Here is a 26,345-nt window from a genome sequence, read left to right as displayed (position 1 = left end):
TTCTGAGAGGCCAAGTTTTCCAACTCAGGAACTTGGATTATGTACAAGATAACCTCTAAAGCTGGAGATCACCATTCTTGGGATTATTTACCTCTGATCTCATAAAAGGAAAACAGAAGGCTAAAAGCTGTTGGGAAAGTAGAAAACTATTCTCTCAGGCTTCTCTGAGCAAGCACGTGATTCTCACCATGAACTTCTCCTGCAAGTCATCATTTTCTGCTCTCACAGAAGGGCCAGTATGATCTGGACATCCAAAGGAGAAATACGAGAAAAGCATAACCAAAGCTCCTTCTTATGGACTATGGAGGGGGTATTTCCTCAATTGAATCATGTTAACAAGTGCCTACTGTGGGCCAGGCACTGTCCTCCAGTGACAATCCGTGGTCCTGAGCTTCAGTCACATTGCCATGAGGAGGCAGCCCCAGTCTCTGAAGCTCAAGCTGTAAGGAGTCAGTGGCAAAAATCTTTTTCCTTGGGAGATACCCTTCAAGTGACTAGAGCAAGGTTCATGCTCTTTAATCTTATCATGTTCATTGGAGGAGACACTCAACAAATTGATCAATCCTCATTATAGGAGGACCCACCTGATAAAATGTAGGCTCCTTGAGGCCAGGGCTGTTTTTCATTTTGCCTCTGTTCTTCCAACCCCAAGCACTGTGCCTGACACATAGTAGATACTTAAGTTTTCATTGGACATAGGGGTCAGAACTTGAGTCCCAGACTTGTAAAAACCTACGCTATCATTTTTGTTTGTCTTTAATTTTAGCACCTAAAAACAAAGGATGGTAAAGTCTGATAAATTCTGGAACAAGACCATCACCAGATCTTTGCCTTTAATGCGTCATATGTTTTACTCACTTTTTTCTTCTTTTATTACAGAACAACAAAAGCGACTTAATAATCTAACAGGTAAATACTGATCCTTTCTCCCCTTTTCTCTCTCTCTCTCTCTCTCTCTCTCTCTCTCTCTCTNCAGAACAACAAAAGCGACTTAATAATCTAACAGGTAAATACTGATCCTTTCTCCCCTTTTCTCTCTCTCTATCTCTCTCTCTCTCACTCTCTCTCTCTCTTTTTTTTTCTCTGCTTTCCTCCCTCCCTCCTTCCCTCCCTTTTTTCCTACCTCCACCTTCCTAAAAACATTTACCTTCTAATCTTGGAATCAATACTTATTATCAATTCTAAAATAGAAAGACAGTAAGGTTGAGCATTTAGGGTTTAGTGATTTGTCCATGGTCATGCAGATATATCTTCTGGGGGCAGCTAGATGGCTCAGTGGACAGAGTACCAGACCTGGAGATGGAGGGGAGGTCCTGGGTTCACATCTGGCCTCAGATACTTCCTAGTTGTGTGGTTCTGGGCAAATCACTTAACTCCAATTCTTAGCCCTTAATGCTCTTCTGCCTTGGAACCAATACTTAGCATCAATTCTAAGACAGAAGATAAGGATTTAAAACACAAAATAACACAAATGTATTTTCTGCTAGAGCAAAGCATAACATGGTTCTGCAGGGCATCTGTTTACTCTGATAGGCAAGAGACTCTGGTATCAAGGGAAAAAAAGGCTCCTCTGCTCTTCATAGGCCAAGAAAATGAATTATGTTGCCCAAAAAGGCCATCTCCAAGGGGAAAAATCAAGCTGAAAATGGTTACGGTAGGCCTTCCTGGAATAAAACATTGCCAACCTTTGCCCTATGGCATTTACATTTGGAGTCCTTTCCCAGGACCGAGAAGTAAATTTAGAAACAAACCCATTTTTTAAAAAAAAATGTAAAACTGATTTTTTTTCTAGTAAAGGCCTAGAAAAGAGTATTAGATAAAACTATGGATAAACCTTTTGGACACTTTAAATCCATCATAAATACAGAAAATACCCGTTATGGTGGTGTCAGGGCATAAGACAAACACCTGAATTATAAATTAAGGGTGTTATGTTGGCTTGATACTATGTGTTATTGAGGAGTACAATTTGACCTTCAATGTATCTTTCTCCATTTTAAAACATGTCAAATTATAACTGAGCTTCTACTATAAATTACACTGGGTTCTTTTTTTAAACAGTAGAAGACCCTCTGAAGCATAATAACAAATTTGTCACGAGTGCCTTCAGACCAGAGCCACCCTTTCACACCCTGTACTTGGAGGTTTTCAATTTCTTCAGCCTAACATTTATGGGCAATTACTGAGCTACAGTATATATGATCATAACTAGGGTGGGGAAATTAAGGCTTTATCCTAGAGCAGAAAAATTTAGAGGGTACTGACAGCAATACTCCGTTAGTGATTGAAATGACTGACCTCACCAACAAGAAACCAGCAAGAATAATTATGAAGTCCCTCATTGATTTTATCCCAAATGATTCCTTGCACAATGATACATGTATAACCTAGTAAAATGCTTATCATTTCTGAGAGGGCGAAGGGAGGAGCAGGGGATAATCATGAATGATATAACTATGGAAAAATATTCTAAATAATAAAAAAGTCATAAACCAAATGATTCCCTACAATGTCCCCTACCCCTTCTCCCAGGAGTCAACCTCATTATCAGCTATCTCAGAGTATCAGACAGAATCTGCCTTTTTCTTTTTCTTTTCCTTTTTCTTTTTTTTAACTCTTACTTTATATCTTAGAATTGATACTAACCATCAGTTCCAAGGCAGAAGAGCAGTAGGGGCTAGGCGATGGGGGCTAAGTGACTTGTTGAGGGTCAAGCATCTAGGAAGTGTCAGAGACCTGATTTGACCCCAGGACTTGCCGTCTCCAGTTCCAATGCTTCATCCACTGAGCCACCTCATTACTCTCCAGAATCTGTCTTAAAAAGCTGATTTGAATACATGGTTCATGATGATTTCTGAAAGTGTGTTTTCATGCTGGCTACTGTGCCATGTTTTGTGAAGCTTGTCCTGTATGGATGCCTTTTTTTTTTTAATTCATTTCCCAAAATGTTTTACTGTCAAACTAAGACTTTCACAAGCAGGTGCTTTGATGAGACATAAGTTAACATTTTCAAAGACGGCATATGTTTCCAGGGCACACCTTTAGATACAGCCCTACCCTGGGAAGGAAGAGAATGCTCATCATTGCAGCATTAAGGGCAGAACAATTTCACCCGAGCTTCAAGTTCTCATAGAATCATAATGTTGGAAGGAACTTCAGAAGAGTTATAGTTCAACTTAAAACTGAGTAGAAATCTAAAGAATCACTGAGAGGTGGTCATTCAGACTCTGCAATATAACCTTCAGTGGGGAGAAGCCCACTCTTTCCTAAGGTGACTGGTTGCACTTTAAACAGCTCAAATTCTTAGAAATATGTTTCTTACATCAAATATAAGTCTATACCTTTGTAGCTTCTTCCATTATTGTTCTGCTTCTGTCCTCATTTACTAAGTGAGGACGGGGGAGGCATAACAATTTGTTAAAGGACATTAAATTATAAGTGGCCAAGCCAGGATTTGAACCCTCGGGTCTTTTGATTCCAAATCTGGTGTTCTTTCTATTAATTTATATTAATAGTTCCATCTGTTTCACATCTGTCATAATCCATGATCTGGAAATATTGCTCTGGGTCACTTTTTTGCCCCATATCTTAGCTGATATTCTTAAAATATGCTTAAAGGAGAAATTCCTTTCTAAGTTTAAAATGTCACTGATTTCTTATTGTAAGAGTATGGATTGAGAGCCAGGCATTAGAGACAGGAGGTCCTGGAATCAAATCTGGTCTAACTGGGTGACCTTAGGCAACTCACTTAACCTTCATTAACTAGCTCTTACTGCTCTTCTGTCTTGAAACTAATACATAGTATTATTTCTAAGAGGGAAGGTAAGGTTTGAAAAAAAAAAAAGAGTACGGTTAAGGCAGTGATTCCCAAAGTGGGTGCCACCACCCCCTGGTGGGTGCTATAGTGATCCAGGAGGTGGTGATGGCCACAGGTGCATTTATCTTTCCTATTAATTGCTATTAAAATTTAAAAAAAATTAATTTCCAGGGGCGCTAAGTAATATTTTTCTGGAAAGGGGCGGTAGGCTAAAAAAGTTTGGGAACCACTGGGTTAAGGGGAAGTAGGTAGCAGAGACACCAGACTTGGACTCAGAAGGAGCTAGTTTTAAATTTGGCCTCAGATACTTCTTAGCTATATGTCCCTAAGAAGTCATTTAATTCTAATTGCCAGGCCACTCTTCTGTCTTAGAACTGGTACTAAGACAGAAGTAAGCATTTAAATAAAAAAGGATGGTGGAGAATCTTCCACAATTGATTACTGAAGGTCACAAGAGGAAATTTTGACTGTGTGTAATCAGTAGAAATGGTTCTGTAAAGTCTTGTTAAAATAAGTTAATACAAGAAATCCAAGAATGCTAACATTCACTCATCAATGTTGCACCGTATTCTGTTTCTTTTCAAAAGTTCTAGCTCAAATGGTTTAAACCCCGTAGATCTCACTTGTGACTGAGGCCATTGTGAAACATTTATAGTAAAGAGAGTGATAATGCAATTACCCTCGATTTCAGATCCTGTTCCAGAGAGAAGGAATGAAGAGAAAGTAGACTCAGCACCAACGTGGGAGAAAGTTGTTCAGCCTAACACAAGACCAGATAAAGTAATAAAGGATGAAAGTAGAAGACTGGTTAAGAGCCCTCAGTGTCTAAGTGATGGTTCCATGGATGAAGTGGGCATTCCACTAAGGGTATGAGGACCGCACCAGAAGCCATTATTAAAACAAACTTAGTATAATACACATACAATTCACACATACACGCATACATATGCATAATGCATATATATTTTACATAGAGCTATCTATGTATGTCTATATTACAGGAAAGATAATTAAGATGTCCTTCAATATAATCTCATGACTTACTACCAAGTGACCCATGTTGATCTTTTCCATGTCTTCTTGCTTATAAAGTTTAATAACCCCAACCCAGCATAAAACAGATCTACAGTCCTTTTATCTTTGGAGTTTCTTCACTTCAATATTTTAAGTACCTTCTGTGTACAACGGAATATCTTTCTGATGTGTGCTAAGAGAGAGAAAAAGATAATTAAGAATTGGTTTCTGCCTTAAGTTATTTATAAGCACATGTAGGAGATAGGAAGCAGTGAAAGGCAAAATAGGACATATAGAGTACATAGGATGGGGAGATATAAAAAAGTTCTGAAAATTCTAATCAGGAAAAAGATCATTTCCGATTGGGGTGATTAAGGAAGAATTCATAGAATTGGAAGAATTTCCTAGATAAATACATATAGTGACATCAAATTTTTAGGAAGATTTTCTTGATATGAAGTTTAAATTTGCTCGTGGACAGCTTTTACTTTATTATTCCATGCCAGATAGAACGAGGCTCATGCCAGATAGAAAAAGAAGACAATCATCATGCTTATCTTGATCTTTTCTTTCCCCTCTTGGGAGCTTATGCTCTATGATATCTTGTTATATAGTTATAACTATGATTTGAGGGGAGAGTTGGTATTAACTGTGATACAGTAGAGAAAGTATTGGACTTGGAGTCAGGAAGTCTTGAGTTCCAATCTAGACTCAGATACTTACTGTGTGACTCTAGAAAATCCATTTAACATTTGTCTGTCTTAGCCTTCTTAGCTGTGAAATGGGGGTACCTACCTACCAGAGTTGTTGGAAGGATACCATTTTAAAGTATTTTGAATACCTCAAATTACTATATAAATAGAGTTATTATTATTAACAATTGTTATTAATCATAAATCTAGAAACACTAGCAAGAACAATAAGGCAGGAAAAAAATTAAGGATATGAGCAGTGACAAAGAAGAGTTTAAATATATCTTTTTGTGGATGATAATTTATAATGAAAATCTAAGATACAAAAAATAAGTCAAGATAGAGGTCTAAATGTAAGCGTAAATGTAAGCTAAGAATTGCTATTTAGATGGTTTTAACTTTGTTTATCATCACATGTTCCAACTTACTCGTAATAACCTATGGGATATTCATTTGCCTACTAATCAGAAAAGTCCTAAGCTGTAGGGTTTTGATTGTATTTCTTTCTCTCTTTTTTCCATCTAGAACACTGAGCGATCCAAAGACTGGTATAAGACAATGTTTAAACAGATCCACAAACTAAACCGAGGTACTGGTTTTAATTTGATGAATCTCTCTCTGTCAACACTATGATGGTAATGATTAGGGTTTAGACTCAGATTTGTCCAGAGGATACAAGTAGATGCTAACAGTAGACCGTGCTAAGCATTTGGTTGTGTGTACACACATCTCCAGAGCCAGAGAGGAAGGTGGTTTCTATAATTGCCTCATATTTGGAGTTTGAAGTTCTGTCAAATGTATGTTTTCTCTGTCACTTGTGGAATTCGGATTACATAGGAGCAAAGTCCAATCTTGCACAGCAGCCTCCAACGCAAGCCTGGTGCTAGGAAGCCAAGCTCTGTCTTCAGTTTGAGTCCTCTTCTTGGTGTGCTTCTGTCTGTCAGCCACTGATGGCCACGGGGACAGAAGAGAGGAAAGAGCATTGGCCTTGAGTTAGAAAACCTTGAGTTTATGTCCTGGCTCAGACACTAAAGAGGTTTTCAACTTCTGTTTCCTGTCCTGCTTACTCAGCATCAACAATAATAATAATAACCATTATTTACACAGTTTGGGCAGCGAGATGACTCAGTGTCTAGAATGCTGGGCTTGGATTTAGAAAGATGAGTCTTCCTGAGTTCAAATCCAGCCACAAACACTTACAGCTATATGACTCTGGGCAAGTCACTTAACCCTGTTTGCCTCAGTTGCCCCATATGTAAAATGAGCTAGAGAAGGAAATGGCAAACCATTCCAGTATCTTTGCTAAGAAAACCTCAAATGGAAACATGAAGAGTCAGAAATGACTGAAAATAATTGGACAACATCATCAAGTCGAGTTCAAGTCTTGCCTTGACTTTCACAAATACTAGCTGTGTGACCTTCAAGCAAGTCACTTGATGTTCTTGGCCATTTACATAAGACTCTAAATTGCGAAAAGGTACCAAAATGCTTTGGTAAAGGAAATTTCCTTATCTAGGAATTCCCTTTGTCTAGTCCAGTGGTTCCCAAACTTTTTTGGCCTACCACCCCCTTTCCAGAAAAAAATATTACTTAACACTCCCTGTCACATACTATCACTGCCCCCTTACAGTTATTCACCATGCCCAAATGCACCTGTGGCCATGACCACCGCCCTGGATTGCTGCAGCACCCACCAGGGGGCGATGGCGCCCACTTTGGGAATCACTGGTCTAGTCTCTATCCCTATTCATGTAATGTTTTAAAGCTCACAAAGTGCTTTGTATACCTTATCTGGTTTGAGCCTCTTAATAGCCATGGGAGGTGAGGTGAGTACTGCAAGGACTGGCTATCTCCCAAAACTTAATGTGTTTTTAAGTTTTATAACCTTAAAAACTGCACGGAGTCTTTTGGGACATCCAGTATTATAATCCCTAGGTTTTTTCAGGTGGGAACTCTGAGGCTCAGAGGGGTTAAATGAGTTTGTTTGGATTCACATAGTTGTTAGGAAGTGTTTGAGGTGGGATTTTGACCCCCCCATTCTTCTTTACTTCAAGTCTAGCATGCTGTCTGCTCTCCCTCTTGGGGATCTATGTTAGAATTTCTGATCAAGTGCTTCAGAAAGCATGCTACAGATGGAAGTTGGCATAATTGTCACCAGTATTCTTAATTATAATTCTCTCAGGCTGGGAAATGGTTCTTGGCAAAGTGCCTCCAGAACCAGACTCGAGTTCACACACCAGAACACACTTGCTCACACGTGGGAGCACAATCCAACAGGAGAAAGTCCACTTCCAAATCCGAGCACGTGCTGAAATACTAGCCGATAGCCAGCTTGCTGAGAGAAGCTCCACATGGTGCCATATGCAGAACCTTTTTCCCAGATCTTTGCTGTATTTTCTCATGTGTTATTAAAAAGATGATAGACAGGAATGTACCTTCTTTCCCAGTGGGAGGCAATGTGAGCTCTTCCAAAATCTGGCCATCCTATATTCCTCTTCCAGCTACCTTAATCAAGTCTGTGCCCCTGACATTGATGACACTGTAAGACTCTAAGAAAGGTTTTCTGTAGTTAGCGTACCTAAGAATCAGATCCTAAATTCACATTTTCTCTGCAGTGTTTAAAATAAGCTGCTTATGAGAGTCAATGTACATTGAAAACTAGCAAATATAATATTAAAAGTGAATTCAAAGGGCCAGTAAGTGGTACCGTGGATAGAAATCCAGGTCTGGAATCAGGAGGACCTGGGTTCAAATTTGCCCTCAAACACTTCCCATCTATGTGACCCTGGGCAAGTCTCTTAACCTCAACGGCCTATCCCTTGCCCTTCTTCTGTCTTAGAATTGATAGTAAGACAGAAGATAAGGGTTGTGTGTGTGTTTTTTTTTAAGTGAACTCATATGTGCTTTAATTTTGTTATGCAGGGTGCCCCAGAAGTTATAGTGTAGTTTTAAGCTTTAATGAGCTTTAAACAGGGGCAGCTAGGTGGCTCAATGGATAGAGTGCCAGATCTAAAGACAGGAGTTCCTGGGTTCAAATCTGGCCTCAGACACTTCCCTGGGTGAGTCACTTAACCCCAACTGCCTAGCCCTTACTCTCTTCTGCCTTACAACTGATATTTAGTATTGATTCTAGGACAGAAGGTAAGAGTTAAAAACAATTTTAAAAAAAGCTTTAAATAGTTTAAAACTGCTCTAAGATTTTTGGGATATCCACTTATCAGGGTGTCCATTTAATAGAATGTATCCTTAAGTAAATCAGTTCTCTCTTCTTATATGTTTATAAGCATAGCCTTTGTGCAACTGTTTTTGTCTCTTTGTTCTTCCATTTTCAGTCACAGTTCCCTTGCGAGTTAGCAAAGTCATTTTTTGCTCCCTGGGCTCCCAATCCAGTGGCTGTTAGGCAGACCATTGGGTGTGGTCATGGCCTCTTGGCCTCTGTCCTGAACATCTCTGCTTAAGACCTGGCAGGGGCACTGCCCAGATGCAGAATCACAGGTGCACAAAATACATGGACCCCAAGGGGATTCTTTGATTCCCTGTGCTATTGATTCAACCCCAAAATGAGAGCCTCAGAACAAAGCACCATCTCTGCCCTAGGCAATAGCGATCTATCCAAGGTTTGGCAAATTGGGGGTCTGGTCACTTTCCTTATTGAAGTGAATATCTTTATGAAATGTTGTGCTATGGTATAAGTATATTTATATGTTAAATTCTCGTTACCTATTGTTTACTCAGGATTATATTTTAATACTTATAAAAGCAACAAAAACTTGAAACTGGCTAATAATGGGTGTTGGAACTTTTACAGGTTTCGATTCTCTCATCATCTCTTTGGGCATATCTATAATTCAGACAAATGGACTGAATATTTTCCCCCCAAGAGCAGTTAGAATTCTTTGGCTCTTACTAACTGAAATATAGTATGTTCCTCAATTCCAGGAATCTTTCTGAACTGTATATGTATGGATTCTCAGTCACTCATTTTCTCCATTTGTATCTTCCTCTATTTTTCTAAAACTTGCAACTCTATGTAGACACTCCTGAAGAAAACCCTTATTTCCCCACCTACAAATTCCCTGAACTTCCTGAAATCCAGCAAAAACCTGAAGGTACCATAAGCTTAGACATCAGCTTACCTGTTTGCCACTCTTTATATTAATTCTTATAGTTATTATTTTTTCTTAGGAATAAGATTTGGCATTTAGAATTGATTTTTCTTTAGTCTTTTTCAGTTGACAAAAATTTTATTTCACTCATCTGCATGATATGATTGCTAAGATGACTGAGTCGTTTCTAACTCATTAATCTATTTTTAAGTGTGATGCCTCTGTGCTCTAATAACACTAAAAGAGATAACAAAGTTACTCGAAGTAGTCAACAGGGGAATTGTCAGTACCTCTCCTTCCTGGTGGATAGTCTCAAAAATCCACTGCTTTTCTCTGCCACAGAAGACAATCCTTACTCTCCTACCTACCAGTTTCCTGCATCTACTCCTAGTCCTAAATCAGAAGGTAATTAAAGGAAAATCTTGTGCCTCTCTTTGTGCCAGTGGTGTGCCTTTCCTTTGTTTCTCTGGGCTTTTCCTGGTTGCTGAGGGACTCTATCCCAATGATTTGCTTCTTTTTTAACCTTTTCTTTTTTGTAGCATTTTTTCCTTGCTCTTTGACTATATAACCAGCATTTTCCTAGATTGTGTTTTTAATCTGGTTCCTTTAACGTAGTAGACTGTGTAGTCTAACAAAGAATGGCTGGAACATCTGGGACAACAGAGCTATTACTAGGGGATAGTGAATTGAAGCCATTATCCCATGATTGGGTACTTTGGGAGTAGCCAAGTAGCTGGGCAGTGAGTCATGGAGGGAGACACCTTCCTAGAAGGGTGACAAATGGCTCTGAAGAAGTCCTGAGGATTTCGTAGTCTACCAGCACCAATAAAGTAGATGGGGCTGTGTCTCCCCTTCCTTGAAAATACTCCCTCAGACAATCTTTCCATTTCTAGGTTTCCCTTGATATTTATCTGAGCCTCATTTCACTTAGATTTTTAAAAATTCTAGAAAATGGGGAGAAGTTGAGTGTGGGATTCCAAAGGGCCAGTGCTTAGAAGTAGGAGGCATGTTATGGGGGATGTCCCAGAGAGATATACTTGGATGAGGAGTAAGGAAACCTATCAAGGGCTAAAGGGTTAATGATGTTTGGAGATTGTATCTCATAACTAAGGATTTCCACCAATATGAGGGTAAGGGGAAGGATGGAGGGAGGAAGAAAGGGAAGAGAGAGAGAGAGAGAGAGAGAGAGAGAGAGAGAGAGAGAGAGAGAGAGAGAGAGGTGAGATTGAAAGATTGAATGAGTGAGCATTTATTGTTTACTATGGGATAAGCATGAGCATGATTTTTTAGGACCAGACAGAAACTGATGAGAAGAACACAACTTGTTTCTAAAGCATGAGTTCCTAAACTTTTTTGTATTTGGCAGTCTGGTGAAGCCTATAGGATCCTCCTCAGAATAATATTTTTAAATATATAAAATAAATATACTACTAGAATAGGAGAATCCTAGATGTGGAAATACTTTTCAAAGATAAAGCATATATCAAATATTTACTGTCATGCTAGATAATGTGCTAAGTACTAGGAATACAAAACAACAACAACAACAAAAGCAGCCCCTACCCTCAAGGGACTTATATTCTAATGGGGAAAGACAATAGATAAAAGAGAACTGAGGGGGCAGCTAGGTGGCTCAATAAATAGAGTACCAGATCTGGTGTCAGGAGGACCTGGGCTCAAATTTTACCTCAGACACTTCCTAGCTGTGTGACCCTAGGCAAGAGATTTAACCCTATTTGCTTAGCCCTTGTCCTTCTGACTTAGAGTGGTTACTAAGGCAAAAAGTAAGTTTTATAAAAAGGGAACTAAAAAGTGGGGGTGGGAGCATCCATGTTGGGGCAAGATAGAAAAGTCTGGGAATTCAGGAGCAAAGTTGGGAGGAGTATTTCCTCAAATGGAGGTTCTAGGTTCACCAATCAGAAGGAAGAATCTCAAGATTGGAGATATCTTTAAAGGTGAGATGTCGGGCTAGTGATAGAGATGAAGCATATGACTTTTAGAAAGACAGGTGTCTGAGAAGGTTCCTTCTTACGGTTTGTGATAGAGAATCCCAAAAGGAAACTAGGCTGCCTGGTGGGGGAGGGTGTTAGGGATGTTTAAGGATCTACCTTATTTGAGGTCTTCATATGAAGGCTGGATAGCCACATAGAGGAGATATTGTAGAGGGAACTTTTGCTGGACTAAATCTCCAAGTTCCTGTCTAATTCTGAGAGTCTTTAAATATACATAAGGATTTAAACTACTCTTGGAGGTGAACACTGTCATCTAAAGAGCCTTGTTTTAGAGTGGAAAGGTTACAAAAGGGCATAACCAGTCAAAGATGTTCCACAATGGAGAAGGTGTCCTGTACATGGAAGTGGAGTGGAAGGGCTCAAAGATGTTCCTTCTGGAGCCACCAGCAGCAGCCAACATTCAAAAGAATGTCCAGGTGGTTTGGGTAGAGATATAGATGACCAAAGAGGAGGATTCTTTTTGTTTGTTTTTAATGTTCACTGCCCCTTTTTGATATGGATTCCATTATTTCAGTCTCAGTATCATGTTTGACTCAGCTAAACTAACCAACCCAGATAATCCTCTCTCTATACTCTTAATGGAACAGATCAAGTTCATTCATTCATTCATTCACCTACCTTCCACTCCAGTGCATATATGCTTTGTGTGCTAGGCACCTTTCTATATGATGGTAGTTCATTGTAAAGCTGGATGCTCACTTTGGGGTTCCACAGCTTGCACAAAATATAGAGAATCCAGAGGGATTCTAGGGAGAATGACAAGCACAGAAAAAAGATTAAAAGATTGAAAAAGAGAGGATGCTGGCTAGGGGCCTTGAAGGTTGCATTGCAATCTGTAGTTAATTTCCAGTCTTTTGCTGCCAACTCATCCTCTCCAGTGTCAGCCCAGTTTGACTGCCTAAAAACAGTGTTTCAGACTATAAAGTGTTCATTCAAGAACTTTTCTGATATCAGACACCATCTCTAGAGGACGTCAGGAACAGGTTTGAAGCAGGTTTGGGGCGGGGGGAGGGAAACATTGAGGAAATTGGAGTCACCTCCCCTAGGGAAGGGGACAACTTCTGGAATATAAACATAGGTTACTCTCCTAAGGTAGATGAAATTGTTATTTCCACTGAGAATTAAACTGGAAAAAAGTGGGCTAAATCACAGCACAAAGGAAAGATTTAGCCATAGTCATGTAACAGTTAAGAAACATTTATTAACTGCCTGCTGTATGCTAAGAACTGTGCTAAAGCACGGGGAATAGAAATGATGGGGAAAAAAAAAAACGCCAAAAAAAAACAGTCCCTGTGTTCAAGGAACTTGCAGCTCCAGGGCATGGTGGAGAAGTCAGATGTCCTAGATTGGGTAGCCAGGTGAGAAATGAGGAATTATTCTTAGCTGAGCTTCTTCCTTAAATACAGGTTTTGGCATGTTTGGTTCCATCCTCCAATCAGAGGCGCAGAGGATGGTGATGTGGTAGAGACCCAAGGCTCATGGCATCTTGTAGGAGAGTGAAGGTTTCCCATTAATGGTCTTTCTGGGCATGATGGAGAAATCAGAGTAGTACGGCCAGATGAGAAATGAGGATTTAGATGTAAAAATATTCCATCAGTAAATATTGTTGGACTTTCAAAAACAAGTTATTGGGAAATATACTTCCTTGGAGACTCTCTAAGCCTAAGACTGACCTGTCCATGAATCTAGTATCATACTTGCTAAAAAAGCATGTCCAGTTAAACCTCAGTAATTTGGATAAATTGGTGAAAGGACTTTTTGAATTCTTTCTTGTTAAGTCATTTCAGTCACATCCAACTTTTTGTGACCCATTTGTGGTTTTCTTGCCCAAGATACTAGCCTGGTTTGCCATTTCCTTCTCCAGATCATTTTATAGATGAGGAAATTGAGGCAAACAGGATTCATTGACTTGCCCAGAGTCACATAGCTTAAAAGCATCTCAGGCTAGATTTGAACTCAGGTCTTCCTGACTCCAGGTCCTGTGTTCTATCCACTGCCCCCTTCCTGTTTGAATTATGGACTATTTTAAAGAAATGTTATTTTACTATTTCCAGACATTCTGGATTCCACCTCTGGGTTCCTACATTAATGATGATCTGTGGTTTCAAGGATTATCTGGGAGCTATTACAAAGCCAATAATGGCTTTGAATGGCTTCCTGAACTCTTTTCTGCCAGTAGCTGCCTGGCTAGAGTGAAAGCATTTTACACCTGGAAACAAAGGTTCTATTTTAGGGCTCCAGAATTAGGGCTCTATGTTAGGGCTCCAGAACATCTCTTCTAGGAACAGAGAAAGTTTCTTATTTGCTGAAACTGGGAGTATAGGGCCCTCTTGAATGGGAAGATCAGAGTTATTTGTGATTAGCATATCAAAGACCCAACAGCCCAGAGCTGGCCTGAATTTACATGACAATTCTGCTGTCTATCTGTAACCTTTTTACTCTTAAATAACTTGAAAAGTTTATTCTAAGTAGGAAGTAATCTTGTTTCTGATTTTCCTGGCTACAAAAGTAAACTTGAGCCTACCTTGGGTGGAGTCTAATTAGATTTTGGGAAGCCCAAATTAAAGAGGTTTAAATCTTGTTTTCTTTCTAGAAGCCCATGAATTGCAGTAATCACTTGAGTCTCCATCACCTGCCAATCCTTGGCACCTGTTTGATGATGAGATATTTTGAAATGGGTGATATTCTTTTCTTCTCCCTGCTAACGGGAGGAAGACTGTTCCATACAAAAATAAGTCTATTGGTCCTAAGAATTCTGGTGCAGCGTAAAAGTTGAAAGAGAAATGCTTGAAAAATAATACTTTAAAAAAAAAAAAAAAGAAGTGGGGGCAGGTAGGCAGCTCAGTGGATTGAGAGTCTGGCCTAGAGATGGGAGGTCCTGGGTTCCAACTTGGCTTCAGACACTTCCTAGCTACATGACTCTGGGCAAGTCACTTAACCCCCATTGCCTACCCTTACCAATACACCATATTGATCCTAAGGAGGAAGGTAAGGGTTTAAGGGAAAGAAAAGAAAAATAATCTTTTTTCTCCTGGAATCCTAGAAGCTTTTTGACATCACCTCGAAGTACACACATTGCAATTAGTTTTACTTTTGCCTTAAGATCTACTCATTATTCTTGTGGTCCTTACCCACTGTTACTTGTCTGTAGTTGATAAATTCTGTTCAGAGATTCAGAAAATGCTAGAATTCATCTTGTCCGATGCTTCTACGCTATAGCTTCCATTTATACAACATGGAGCTGGAAGTCACCTCCAATGCCATTTGATCTAAAGCATTTATTTTGCAGATGAAGATACTGAGGCTAAAAGACAAATGGCTTTCCCAAGATTAGTCAGTCAATAAACATTTATTAAGTGCCCACACTGTGCCAACCACTGTATGCTAAGGAAAAAAAAAAAAGACAGTCCTTGCCCTCAAGGAGTTCCCTGTCTAATGGGGGGGACAACATGCAACAATGATGTACCATCAAGCTCTTTATGGTATCAACAGAGGAAAGGCCCTAAAATTAAAGGGGATTGAAAAAGCTTCCTGTAGGGGTGGGGGGTTTTGCTGAGACTTGAAGGAAGCCCAGGAGGCAGGTGTCACTGGATCATACATAGAGATGAGGTATAAGGTGTAAGAAGACCAGAAAGGGGAAGGGCAGGTTGTCAAAGACTTGAATTCCTAATTCAATTGTTTATTTAATTCTGGAATTGACAGGGAGCCACTGGAGTTTATTGAGTAGGGAATGGCATTCTCAAGATTGTGCACTAGAAGGATCATTTTGACAGCTGAGTAGAGAATGGACTGGAGTGAGGAGAGACCTATAGATTTGGCAATTAAGAGACCATAATCACAGGAGCCATAATTTATAGAACTCTGGGGGTCAAATCTAGATCTTCTGACTTCAAAACCTTATCCGCATACCCTACTGCCTTATGAATAAACTGAGTGCAGAAGGTTGAATGACTTAGAGAGAGCCCAATGTACTCTTTTCAATTCTTTTTTTAATTTTGAAAATTACAACTTCCAAGTTAGAATTTGCAGAAAGAATATATTTTAAAACTCTATTCTTGGGGCTATTAGTCGAACTTGTTCAGTAGGCACAGCTGCTCAAAGAATGCTAAATGAGAGAGAGCTATTTTTTTTAAACTGCTTTTTAAAGGCCAAAATTTCAGTCATGCTTATTAGAGTATATGAATAGTGAGAAAAACATTATCGAAGAAAGATGATGACTGGAATGGACTCTCTTTAATTGGTATGTAGGTAGAGCTCATTATAAAAAAATAATTCTAGGTGATGTGATGGATAGAGCCCTGGGCCTGGGGTCAAGATGACCCTGTTTTAAATCCATCCTCAGACACTTAATAGTTGTGTGACCTTAAGCAAATCATTTAAACCTGTTTGCCTCCATTTCCCCATCTGTAAAATGAGCTGGAAGAAGGAAATGGGAAACTAATCCAGTACTTTTGCCAAAAATACAATGAGTTGGGTTACAAAGAGTGGGACATGCCTGAAAAAAAACAGACAACAGCAACAATATAAAGCATATTTTGGGGGAAAACCTTACCTATGGTTTTGTTGTTTTTCTTTATATAGAGAGAGATTTCTGGAGGCAACTTCCTTTACCAATGCAGATTAGCACCTATTTTGAGGCTTAATTACTGAGAATGTTAAATGTCTTGTTTAGAGACAGACCAGCCCTCTATCTATTACTCCATGCAGTCTGTACTAAATCACTTTGAAAATCTTTAAAGAGCAACAAAAATGTGAGCTATTATTATCTGTGTCATATAATATAATATTTAATATGACATAGTGTTACTCAAATTATTGTATATGTTATGTTATAATATTAACCAATATAATAATAGAAATTATTATTATACTATAATTTATTATATGTGGTCTATGTTTATATCTATAAACAAATAGATTCTCTTGAGAGATTATCATTATTATTAATAGCATTAATTTAGTGCTTTAAAGATCACATATTGCTTTACATATTTTATCTCCTTTGATTTCTAAAATAACTTATTGAGGTAGGTGCTATTATTATCCCCATTTTACAGATAAAGAAACTGAAGTTAAGGGAAGTGACTTGCCCAAAGCCACCCATCTTGTTGAGTCTGAGTTAGGATTTGAAATCATCTCTTTCTGATTTTCAGTCCACTGCTCTATTTACTGTGTACCACCTCCCCATACCTAAACATCTAAATTATTCAAACACAGCAAAGCTAAATCAGTGACTTCAGAGGCATTAGCAGGTATTAGGAGCGTCTTATTAATTACTGCACCAACGAGGGATTTGGAAAGATGTTCTGTTAGTCCTTTTTGCATGCTTCAGAATTGTGATACCCTCTCCCTGGGCACAGTCACAGTATAGAACCTGGTTCTTCCAAACCTTTCAAAGTACCTGGGGCCAGAAGTAATTCATCCCCTGATGATCTGCATGAAGATGAGCCCCTCTAGAGGCAGTTGTCAGTTTATAGCCCCAAGGCCTATCCTTAGGATTATAGAATTGGAGCTGAAAAGAACCTTTGAGATCATACAGGTCTGCCTCCCCATTTCCCTGATGACAAAGCGGAGTCCCAGAGAAGTGAATGACTTTCCTAAGGTCACTTAGTTGACAAATATCAAGCCTAGGTTCTCTAAGTCTTAATCTAGCACCCTTTCCACTCAATCACTCCATCATTCATTCATTCATTCATTCATTCATTCATTTACCAAAATTTTTTTATCCTTCAAGAATGTAATCACTTCCATGACATGAGGAGAGCTCAGGGTAGGATGCTAATGGAAGACATGCTATCAATGTAGCATTTTAAGAGTATTATTCTTACCCTGTTGTCTATTAGTCTAGGCAAGTTTTCACTCATTGCCATTCCTCATTTAGCCCCTTGTGTCTTGTGGGAGCCTAGCCAAGTGAGCTGTGACCTAGAGAGTTTGTTTATGCTCTTTTGTGTTGTTTCCTCTCCCCAATATCTCCTTCCACCTCATTTTTGCCCCTGCCTAATTACCAGGGGTATAACTAAAGGGAATGAAGGCAATCTGAGGCCACTGAGATTACTGCTAATTGCCAGGTTGGCTCAGAATAAAGTATGTTAGAGCATTCTTCTCTTCTGTTCTTATATAGGAAATGCACCGTGATGGATTATCAGGGATTGATTTTTCCCAGGTATATCCATAGTTGAATTACAATGTGTCAGCTCTGCAGAATTTCTAAGAATAGAATTTCTGTTTGCCTAGTGATTAGGCAGAGAAGTCTATTGTGCACATACTGGGCAAGGTCTGGACCTCCTATCCCCAAACTACAAAAAGTGCTGCCCAAGGGAGGCGCTGAGCCTTTCAGAACGTTTCCACCTTTGCCCTCCTAACAAAAGTTCCCCTAGGAGCTCTTAGCAAGGGAAACGGAAGGGGCTTAGTCTGTCTTGCAGGACAGAGGTGAGACTTGGGCTCTTTCTCCTGCTTTCACTGGAGCAGCAAGAGGAGGGAGGAGAGAGGACAGGAGGTGGTGAGTCTCTTCCTTTTGGGGCCTGGGAATCTGTTTATTTTATTCAGTGTTCTTCTATTCATTCTCATCCTTTCTTATTCCCTTGGGAGGAAAAAATATTCCCTGCTGGTCTCTGAATCCCTAGTCTCTGATTTTTGCTCTTCTCTAAAGTCTTTCATTCCTAAGACTCTCCCAGTTTTCAATCCAACCCCCTTGCCTATAACAATTCTCAGGACCTCTCTATCTCTCTTAAAGCTCCTATGCCCCTCCAGATTGTCTTCTTTCTACCTTCATTCTCAGTCATACCGTTCTTGTCCCTATGTGTATTTATTTCTATTTTCCTGTATGTGTGTGTGTTTTCCTATGAGTATCCCTAAGCCTTAGCCTTTGTTTCCTTATCCTTGCCCTTTCTTCTCCTGTTTGCTACTGTAAGCAGTGAGATTAGAATCTTAGGGGAAAAAAAATAGGAAAACAGCAATTAGATAATGTTGTAACAGGAAAAAAATTATTTTAATAAATATAAGGGCCCAAGAAAAATGTAATCATTACATGTATAATCATTTTAACTAATGCTGGGAATGATTATGCAAATGCATTCTCTTGACACTTCTCCCATTCCTCATTTCTGATAACTTCATGCTTTTTTATAGGCCACTGATTCCTAATCCTGGCTTTGTAATAGCCTGTAGCAGCTCTGCTTATTCCAAAGAGACTCATAAAATCCTAAATAAATAAGTAATGTTTTTATGGCACTTTAATTAGAAAAATATATATCCTCATAGCCTTCTTAAGAAGAATTGTTGATCCTATATCAAATGAGACCAGAATCTGAGGCTGTAACCCCATAAAGGCTGAAGAATCTCTATTTGTAGACTTGTAGTCTTTTTGGAAATAGACAAGTGGAGTATTTGTAGATCCAGTGGATCGAAACAAGTACCTTAAGAGTGCTGGAAGTCAGTGAATGATCTAACATGCAACCAGGATTAATATTAGTTCTTTTTGGTAAAGCGTTGGGCTAAGAAATTTGATGTTTGGCACTGTGGGACTCCAGACAGAAGGCTGGACTTGGTGTGAGGAAGGCTTGTATTACAAATACTGACTCCGATATGATACTTACTAAACTGTGTAACCCTGGCAAATTACTCAGCTTATCTAAGTCTCAGAATTAGATATTTATCTTAGAATTTGTCTACTTATGCTATGAACTGCATTTCCTATTTGTGTTGGTGGCCTGAGTTCCCACAGAGAGAGTGCCCTCATGCTAATGAGATCATGAATTTTTCATACATTTGTATATTTGTACTAAGGAGAAATCATGGAAAATTTCTGTTTGAGCTGAGTCTTGGAGAAGGAGTGGGATTCTGACACAGAGCTGTCAGGAAGAGGGGAAGCCAATAAGTATTTTGGACATAAAAAATGGAACGGCATTTCAGCCAGGAATTATGTTCATGCTCAGGTTTGGCATTTTCCTTACCCCAACACTTTTGTGAAGTATCAGTACATTTGGTGGCTTATGAAGCTTGCAAATGACACACCCCATCGGACTAGTTCTAGCTCAGAGAAATGCTGATAGGTTTTAATTATTTCTCCCAGTTGCCCAGTTTTCCCTTTTACTCAACTTTTTTCTACTCCTGCCTTAAGTAGGACATTAGCTAGAAGTATAGCAAGAGGCATGAACTAGCACCTGGGGTCCTATGAAAAGAACTCACAAGTGAAACTAGTGTCCTAGGGGCACATTGGGGCAGGTGGGGGGAACCACATTCAACTCTTGCCTAGGGTCAGGCAAGGGAGTGGAGCAAAGAAGAGTGGGCAAAGGTACCTCTTGGGACTTTTTCTTCTTTGGCTTTCCATTTCTCAGTCTTGGAATTATAGCCAAGCCAGGGAGCTTGACTTGACTGAATTAGAGGAAGGGACTCTCACAGTACATCCTTCAGGCACTGGTTACCCATACCTCATTAGCTTTATGCCACAGGCATCCTCTAAGTCTTCAGAGTCGGGTTTTGGGGAGGGTGTTCCAGTCTCATGTGTCCGCACTACAAATGTCTCATTTGTTCCCGTAGTGAAGCTTTTGATATTAAACCCCTTTCCCTTTGCTTTGGTTTTTCTGGCATGTCAGGATGCAATTGAGAACAAGCTGAAAATTAGAAAAAAAATAGCTTTGATTCCTTTATCTTACCAGTCTTTAACCTACTTACACTTTGTTTTGTTTACTAGATGATGATTCAGAGCTCTACTCCCCTCGATATTCATATTCTGAAGACAGTAAGTGATGTAGAATTACTTAGTGGAGGTTGGGGAAAGGATTCCCTCCTTGCTTAACTTTGTTGGGAGAACCAAGAAACATGCTAAATCTTGTCATCCTTCTGTTTCTGTCCCATAGCAAGAATACCCTTTTCAGTGCCTCGTTCAAAAAGTGAGATGGAATACATTGAAGCAGAGAAGGTGGTCAAGAGGTCTGCCACGCTGCCCCTGCCTTCCCGCTCTACATCTTTGAAATCAAGCCCAGAAAGGTATTTCTTCATCATTTTATCCATCGTTCTCATTGCCATTGCCATCGTCATCGCTGATCATTTATTACGAATCTGCTGCATGCCAGACACCACCAGAGACTTACTGGTCTCTGGTTCTTCAGTCAGTGTATATAGGGCATTTCTGGTGGAAGGACCTTCTTATCTTTTTTGCAAGCCTCTTACCAACTCTGTGCCGGCTTGTTGATTCTGAGCTATTAAAATGGAAGGTAGCCACAACAAAATAATAAGCCTTCCCTTTCCAAGTTCCAGAACATTATTAACATACTCTGGTAGTATATCAATAAATGATTCTGTAACTTTGGTGACAGGGAAGGATGAGACAAACTTACTCAACACTGTCCCATTGAGTTCAAAATGAGCCTTTTGTTTTCAGGACATGCTATGACTTCAGCCTTGGAGAGCTGATAATCCTTAACAATTCCCTTCACTTTTTCACAAGCGAAGTCTTAGCTATGAAATTGAATGGATTTTAATATTTAGTTCATGGTATAAAAGGGCTAGGGGCCCAGATCTTAAAGGAACTGGTACCTTTTAGCAAAAGGCTTGACTTTTGTTCTAATGTTGATGTCAGTTAACTGTTAATTTATGAAATAAGGTACTCATTTTTTCTGCATCATATCCTGACCTTTTCAGTCCTGAACACATCTGTGAACATGCTGAAATACGTGAGAGTTGGGATAGGGTCTCCTTCATTGCAAGGCCCAGATATGTGATACTCACTATTTCAAACTCTCCCAAAACACAATCAATCTCTCTGTCTCTCTGTCTCTGTCTCTGTCTCTCTGTCTCTGTCTGTCTGTCTGTCTGTCTGTCTCTCTCTCTCTCTGTCTCTCTGTCTCTCTTACAATCTTTATCATAGGCACACACAAGAAGGAAATTCTCAGGTGTTGTCCTGTTTTTGACTATTTCTGACCTTGTGACAAAGGGTTATTACATTTGCACTCAATCCTTTTTGTACCCTTTGACCAAGATCTTGGGCAGCTTTCAGCACAGCCCAGTGAACAAAAATTCCCCAGAAACAGGCATAGAATTAGAGTACAGACATAGATACATGGAGAAAATCTTGCAGCTAATGATGTCCACAGATACCCCAGAATTGATTCATGTTATGATTTCATGTGGCTCTTGTGCCTTTTCCTTCCTATCAATACATTTAGACATTAGACATGCTATAAGGACTAGTTTAAGGAACAAGAGGATAGAGGCCTAGGTATGTCCCTGGCTGCCTTTTTGATCATTTGCTGCTTTTACAATCAACTCAAGAACAGGAGAATGGATGGTGCCTTCATTAGGGCTAGAGATATTAGCTGCTGCCTTCCTGCTTTCAGAGCTCAATTGCCCTGAGTTCATGATTTTGATAACATTCTGAAACCCACAGACATTCAGTCTGTAAAAAAAGTTGATTTAGTGTCACCTGTAAGTATATTCTTTACTTGCCTTATTTCTAGACATTTGAAGTTTTTAGCTATTTCACAGAATAGAGTATGAACCGTATGCTTTGATCTGGAATCCATAAGCACTAGACTTCTTTTCCAAAATAAAAAAAAATGCACTTAAACCCTAAATCTATACAAATAAATTAAAGAGCTAGTTAAATAATATTGAAGGATGAAGTAGAAGGCCCAGAGATTTGTTTTTTAAACTTTCTTTTTTAAAATCAATACTAAATATCAGTTTCAAGACAGAAGAGTAGTAAGGGCTAGGTAATTGGGTTTAAGTGACTTGCCCAGAGTCACACTTTTAACAAGTATCTGAGGCCAGATTTGAACCCAGGACCTCCTATCTCCAGGCCTGGTTCTCTATCCATTGAGCAACCTTACTGCCCTACCTTTACCTTGTTTTAGCTCAGTCCATCCCCATTTTTTCCCTGGGAAAAGTTCTATTAGGGCACCTTACCTTTAGCCCAGAGATTGTGATCTTTTAGTCTTACACCATTCTCCCTTGGCCTTGCTTGGTACCCAGAATGCCTAATATCTAATAACAAGGTAATGTTACTTTGTAGTAAGCACCTTTCCCCACCTGCACCCCTTAATAAAGTCATAGATAAATGAAGATGTAGCTAACTATATCTGAAGTGTATCCAACTCTAGACCTTTTCACCCTTCCCCAGGCAACATTTAAGGACAGTTTCTTAGTTCAAGCTCTTCCTTCTTTATATCTTCTCTGTTGACATGTTTTGCATGTAGGTAGCTGATGGTTCCCCTTTACCACATTTCCCTCCTGGTGAAGCAGACCCTGTGGTGAGGATACAATTGTATCATCTGTATGACAAACATATTTATCTCCAGAGGACTAAAACCACTGTGGTCTAGTCAAAAGAACACCAAACTGGGACTCATGAAAAGGACCATAGAGAGGAGGCATTGTACTTAAAATTATAGGATCATGCATATAGACCTAGAAGGGACTCACTACCACAACCTGCAACACTCAAGTTCATTGGCTCTCATCCTAGAGCAGTGACAAAATACATCACTTTGGGTGCTTGGGCCTTCATCTGTGTCTTCAAATAGATTACATAATTCAGCTTAAATTTAGCCCCAGACCTTTCACAAAAATTATGTTAGGACAAGTCCTCAAACCACTGGAAAGAATATGGAAGAACTCCCTCTCAGAGCCTTGAGACATTTAACTCTTACCTGGTGTCCAAATAGAATATAGATCTGAAGGCAAGTCCTGAAACTAAGGGAATAAAATACGGTGCCATCTGAGAAGAAAACCAAGATGGTCATCCATAAAATAGTCTTGTTCACTTCCATAGATCTGGAAAATATCTATAGAAAGTCCTCTCCACCTTGAGTAATGGAATATTTTCTGTTCCCAGTCATTTAAGAGAGAAGCAGTATGATGCCATCAATAGGGAATTGCCCTAGAAGCTAGAAAGATTTGGGTTTAAATTCTACTTCTGATACTGGCAGTCTGACCGTGGGCAAATCTCTTGGCCCCCCAAGGCTCTAGACAGATTTTTGTGACTACAAGTCAGAGAGAAGGTGCCAACTTGGTTAGGTAGAGAGAATTTCTTCAACTGATACATTCATTCATAAAGCAGTTACATCATTAGTTCCTATCCTTATTTATTTAAGACCCCAAATTAATTCACATACTTTTATTATCTGAGGTTAATGGTAATTTTTACTAATATCTGAACATCAGGATCTTCTCTTATTTCCCTCTTCTGAAGTTCTTCTGAAGAAAAAAGTTCCATGCTAGTGATCAGGTAATTATTAGTATGGTATCCAAGTGTCAAGTGCTCCAATTTGATGTCAGTTAAATGTTGAGTAGGTCCTGTGGCAGTAAAAGTGGACACACAGGAACATAACAGCCCTTTTTACTTTCCAGGCACATTTTTTGCACCTGATACTGAGCAGCTACTCTTGTAACTCTGAATATAATGAGGAAGTAAAAGAGGTTGTAGGAGAAAATTATCAACCCTTTTTTAAAAAATGCTTTTCAATGGGAAAAATAGCACCATCATCATCATCATAATTCTCATCATCAACAGTGAGCATTTATTGAGCACCTACTACTTTCGGCTTAGCTTTAAGGTCAATGGAATGATTTTGAATGCCTCTGCTTGCTACAGGGAAATTTATCAAGAGAAAAGAAGGCATCAGTTCAGACTTCCTTGGACAGCTTTTTTAAGAGACCTGAGCCATCTAAATCATCCCCCCAAAGCCCTTCTAAATCCTAAGAAGGCAAGCAAAATTATTGTTAATTAAATGTTTAATCAATGTTTAATAGTTAGCATATTCATTTTGAACCAAATTTATGATATAGCAAAGTTGTACTTTTTGAGCTGCTGTATTCATATTATACATTGGGGCATCTGTATGATCCACATATACAATCCATTTAATAAGACTTGGCTCGTACTTCTACTATTTTAAATGATTCTGGATATTTGTAGTTGTTTATTTGTTTTTATTACCTATGTCTGTGATTTACTTGACACCAAGTCTTTCCTTGCTCAGAAGATGACCCCTAATTATTGTTCTTTTGAGAAAATATGATTTCCCTTAGAATGCAATTTCTAGGAATACACTCTTTGTTTTTATGGCCCCAGAGTCTTCCTGGAATGTCTTGCTCTATCAACATGACTGATGAATGACCAGTTCCCATAAGTTTTGCCATAAATAAACAATTGGCTGGTGAAGAACAAATCACAGCCCCTGCTATAAATTCAATTTTTTCCAGGCTTCTTGGTTTTACTCCAATCTGCAAAAGGTATAATCCATTCTAGCTCAGGAAATTTAATTTAAAAGAACCATATCAGATGTACTCTATAGGCTTTTGAAATTTCTTTCCATTTGGCAAAATGTAAGCTCTTACCCTAGTTTGTCCCAGAAAACCAGAGGCTCATAAGATCATAGATTTAGAAATGGAATGGTTTTTAGATATCATCCAGTCCAACTCCCTTATTTTATAGATGAGAAAACTGAGGCACAGAGAGGCAAGTAGTTCAGAAGTCAAACCACTGGTTTAGGTCCCTACTCTGCGAACCCTGTATCTACTGTTTTGGAGAAAGGAAGATGTGAGAAATGTTCTCATGGTCCCTCACACCACATGGTTGACATCAGGTCTAGGTTGATATGAAGAAGAACTTCCTAAATATCAGAACTTTCCACAGTAGACCGAGATGCTTCAAGAAATAGTGTTTTTTCCTCCTTACCTTGGAGATCTTGAGATAAAGACTAGATAAGGATTCTTTTTTAAGTAAGGGCTGGACTAGATAGCAACTGAAGACCTTCCCAACTCTGACTTTTAGTGACTTTGTGAATTCTCAGTTAATATGGTCTCTTCTTATCATACATTTCCCTTGTCTAGTGGCAAGCTGGCTATCTTGACCACTAAAGACCCCAAATATGCTTCCCCTTTCTAGGAAGGGGAGGTGATATACAAGTTGTATGTTTCTTTTGAGTGTGAAAGAATAAAGTCTCACATCCTACCTACCTAAAAATCCAAAGTAGCCCAAGTGTTTCTGCATCTATATGCCTCATCCTTTGTGCTTATGTTATTCCCTTAGATTGAAATGGACAGCTAGGGAGTGCCATAGTCCACAGAATGCAGGGCCTGATTTCAGGAAGACTCCTTTTTTGAGTTCAAATCCAGCCTCAGACACTTACCAACTGTGTGATGCTGGGCAAGTCACTTAACCCTGTTTACCTCGGTTTCCTCATTTATAAAATGAGCAGGAGAAGAAAATGGCAAACCATTCCAGTATCGTTGCCAAGAAAACATCAAATGGAGTCATAAATAGTTGAAAATGACTGAAATAGCCTGAAATGCATGCTTTTTACCTCTCCACCTTTATGAATTCTAACCATCCTTTAAGGACCAGTTCTTTAAGGGTAGGCATTGTGTTATAGAAGTTAGAGTTTTGGTTATGGAGTCAAGAAGACTTAGGTTTGAATTCTACCTCAGCCATTGGCTGTATGACTTTGGACAGATCATTTACCTTCATTAGGCCTCAATTTTCTCTTCTATAAAGTAAAAGGATTAGACTCAAAGATCTTTAAGGTTCCATCCAGCACTCAACTTGTAATCCTATGATTTTGTAATTCTTTATGTCTACTACAGTGTCTGTCTTGAGTACCTTGTATGAATTATACCCTCGATATATGTTCGATAAAAGATATTTCTGTGACTTCTCCAAATTCCAAAGAGATTATTTCTAAGAGTATATATGACCACAGAC

At 39.1% G+C, this 26,345-nt stretch overlaps 1 protein-coding gene across 1 annotated transcript in view; it reads left to right on the top strand.

Moving 5' to 3' along the window:
• SORBS1 (sorbin and SH3 domain containing 1) overlaps window positions 1-26,345 on the top strand; it is a 143,042-nt gene that overhangs the window by 47,597 nt on the left and 69,100 nt on the right. The window contains exons 6-12 of the mRNA XM_044665725.1: window positions 880-909; window positions 4,509-4,684; window positions 6,049-6,112; window positions 9,558-9,632; window positions 9,972-10,034; window positions 20,334-20,381; window positions 20,500-20,629. Coding sequence (XP_044521660.1) covers window positions 880-909; window positions 4,509-4,684; window positions 6,049-6,112; window positions 9,558-9,632; window positions 9,972-10,034; window positions 20,334-20,381; window positions 20,500-20,629 — 586 coding nt within the window. The remainder of the gene's footprint in view (window positions 1-879; window positions 910-4,508; window positions 4,685-6,048; window positions 6,113-9,557; window positions 9,633-9,971; window positions 10,035-20,333; window positions 20,382-20,499; window positions 20,630-26,345) is intronic.

The sequence above is a fragment of the Gracilinanus agilis genome, chromosome 2 (genome assembly GCF_016433145.1).
Source record: "Gracilinanus agilis isolate LMUSP501 chromosome 2, AgileGrace, whole genome shotgun sequence".
Taxonomy (NCBI): Eukaryota; Metazoa; Chordata; class Mammalia; order Didelphimorphia; family Didelphidae; genus Gracilinanus; species Gracilinanus agilis.
This window is presented reverse-complemented; position numbering and strand designations above follow the sequence as displayed.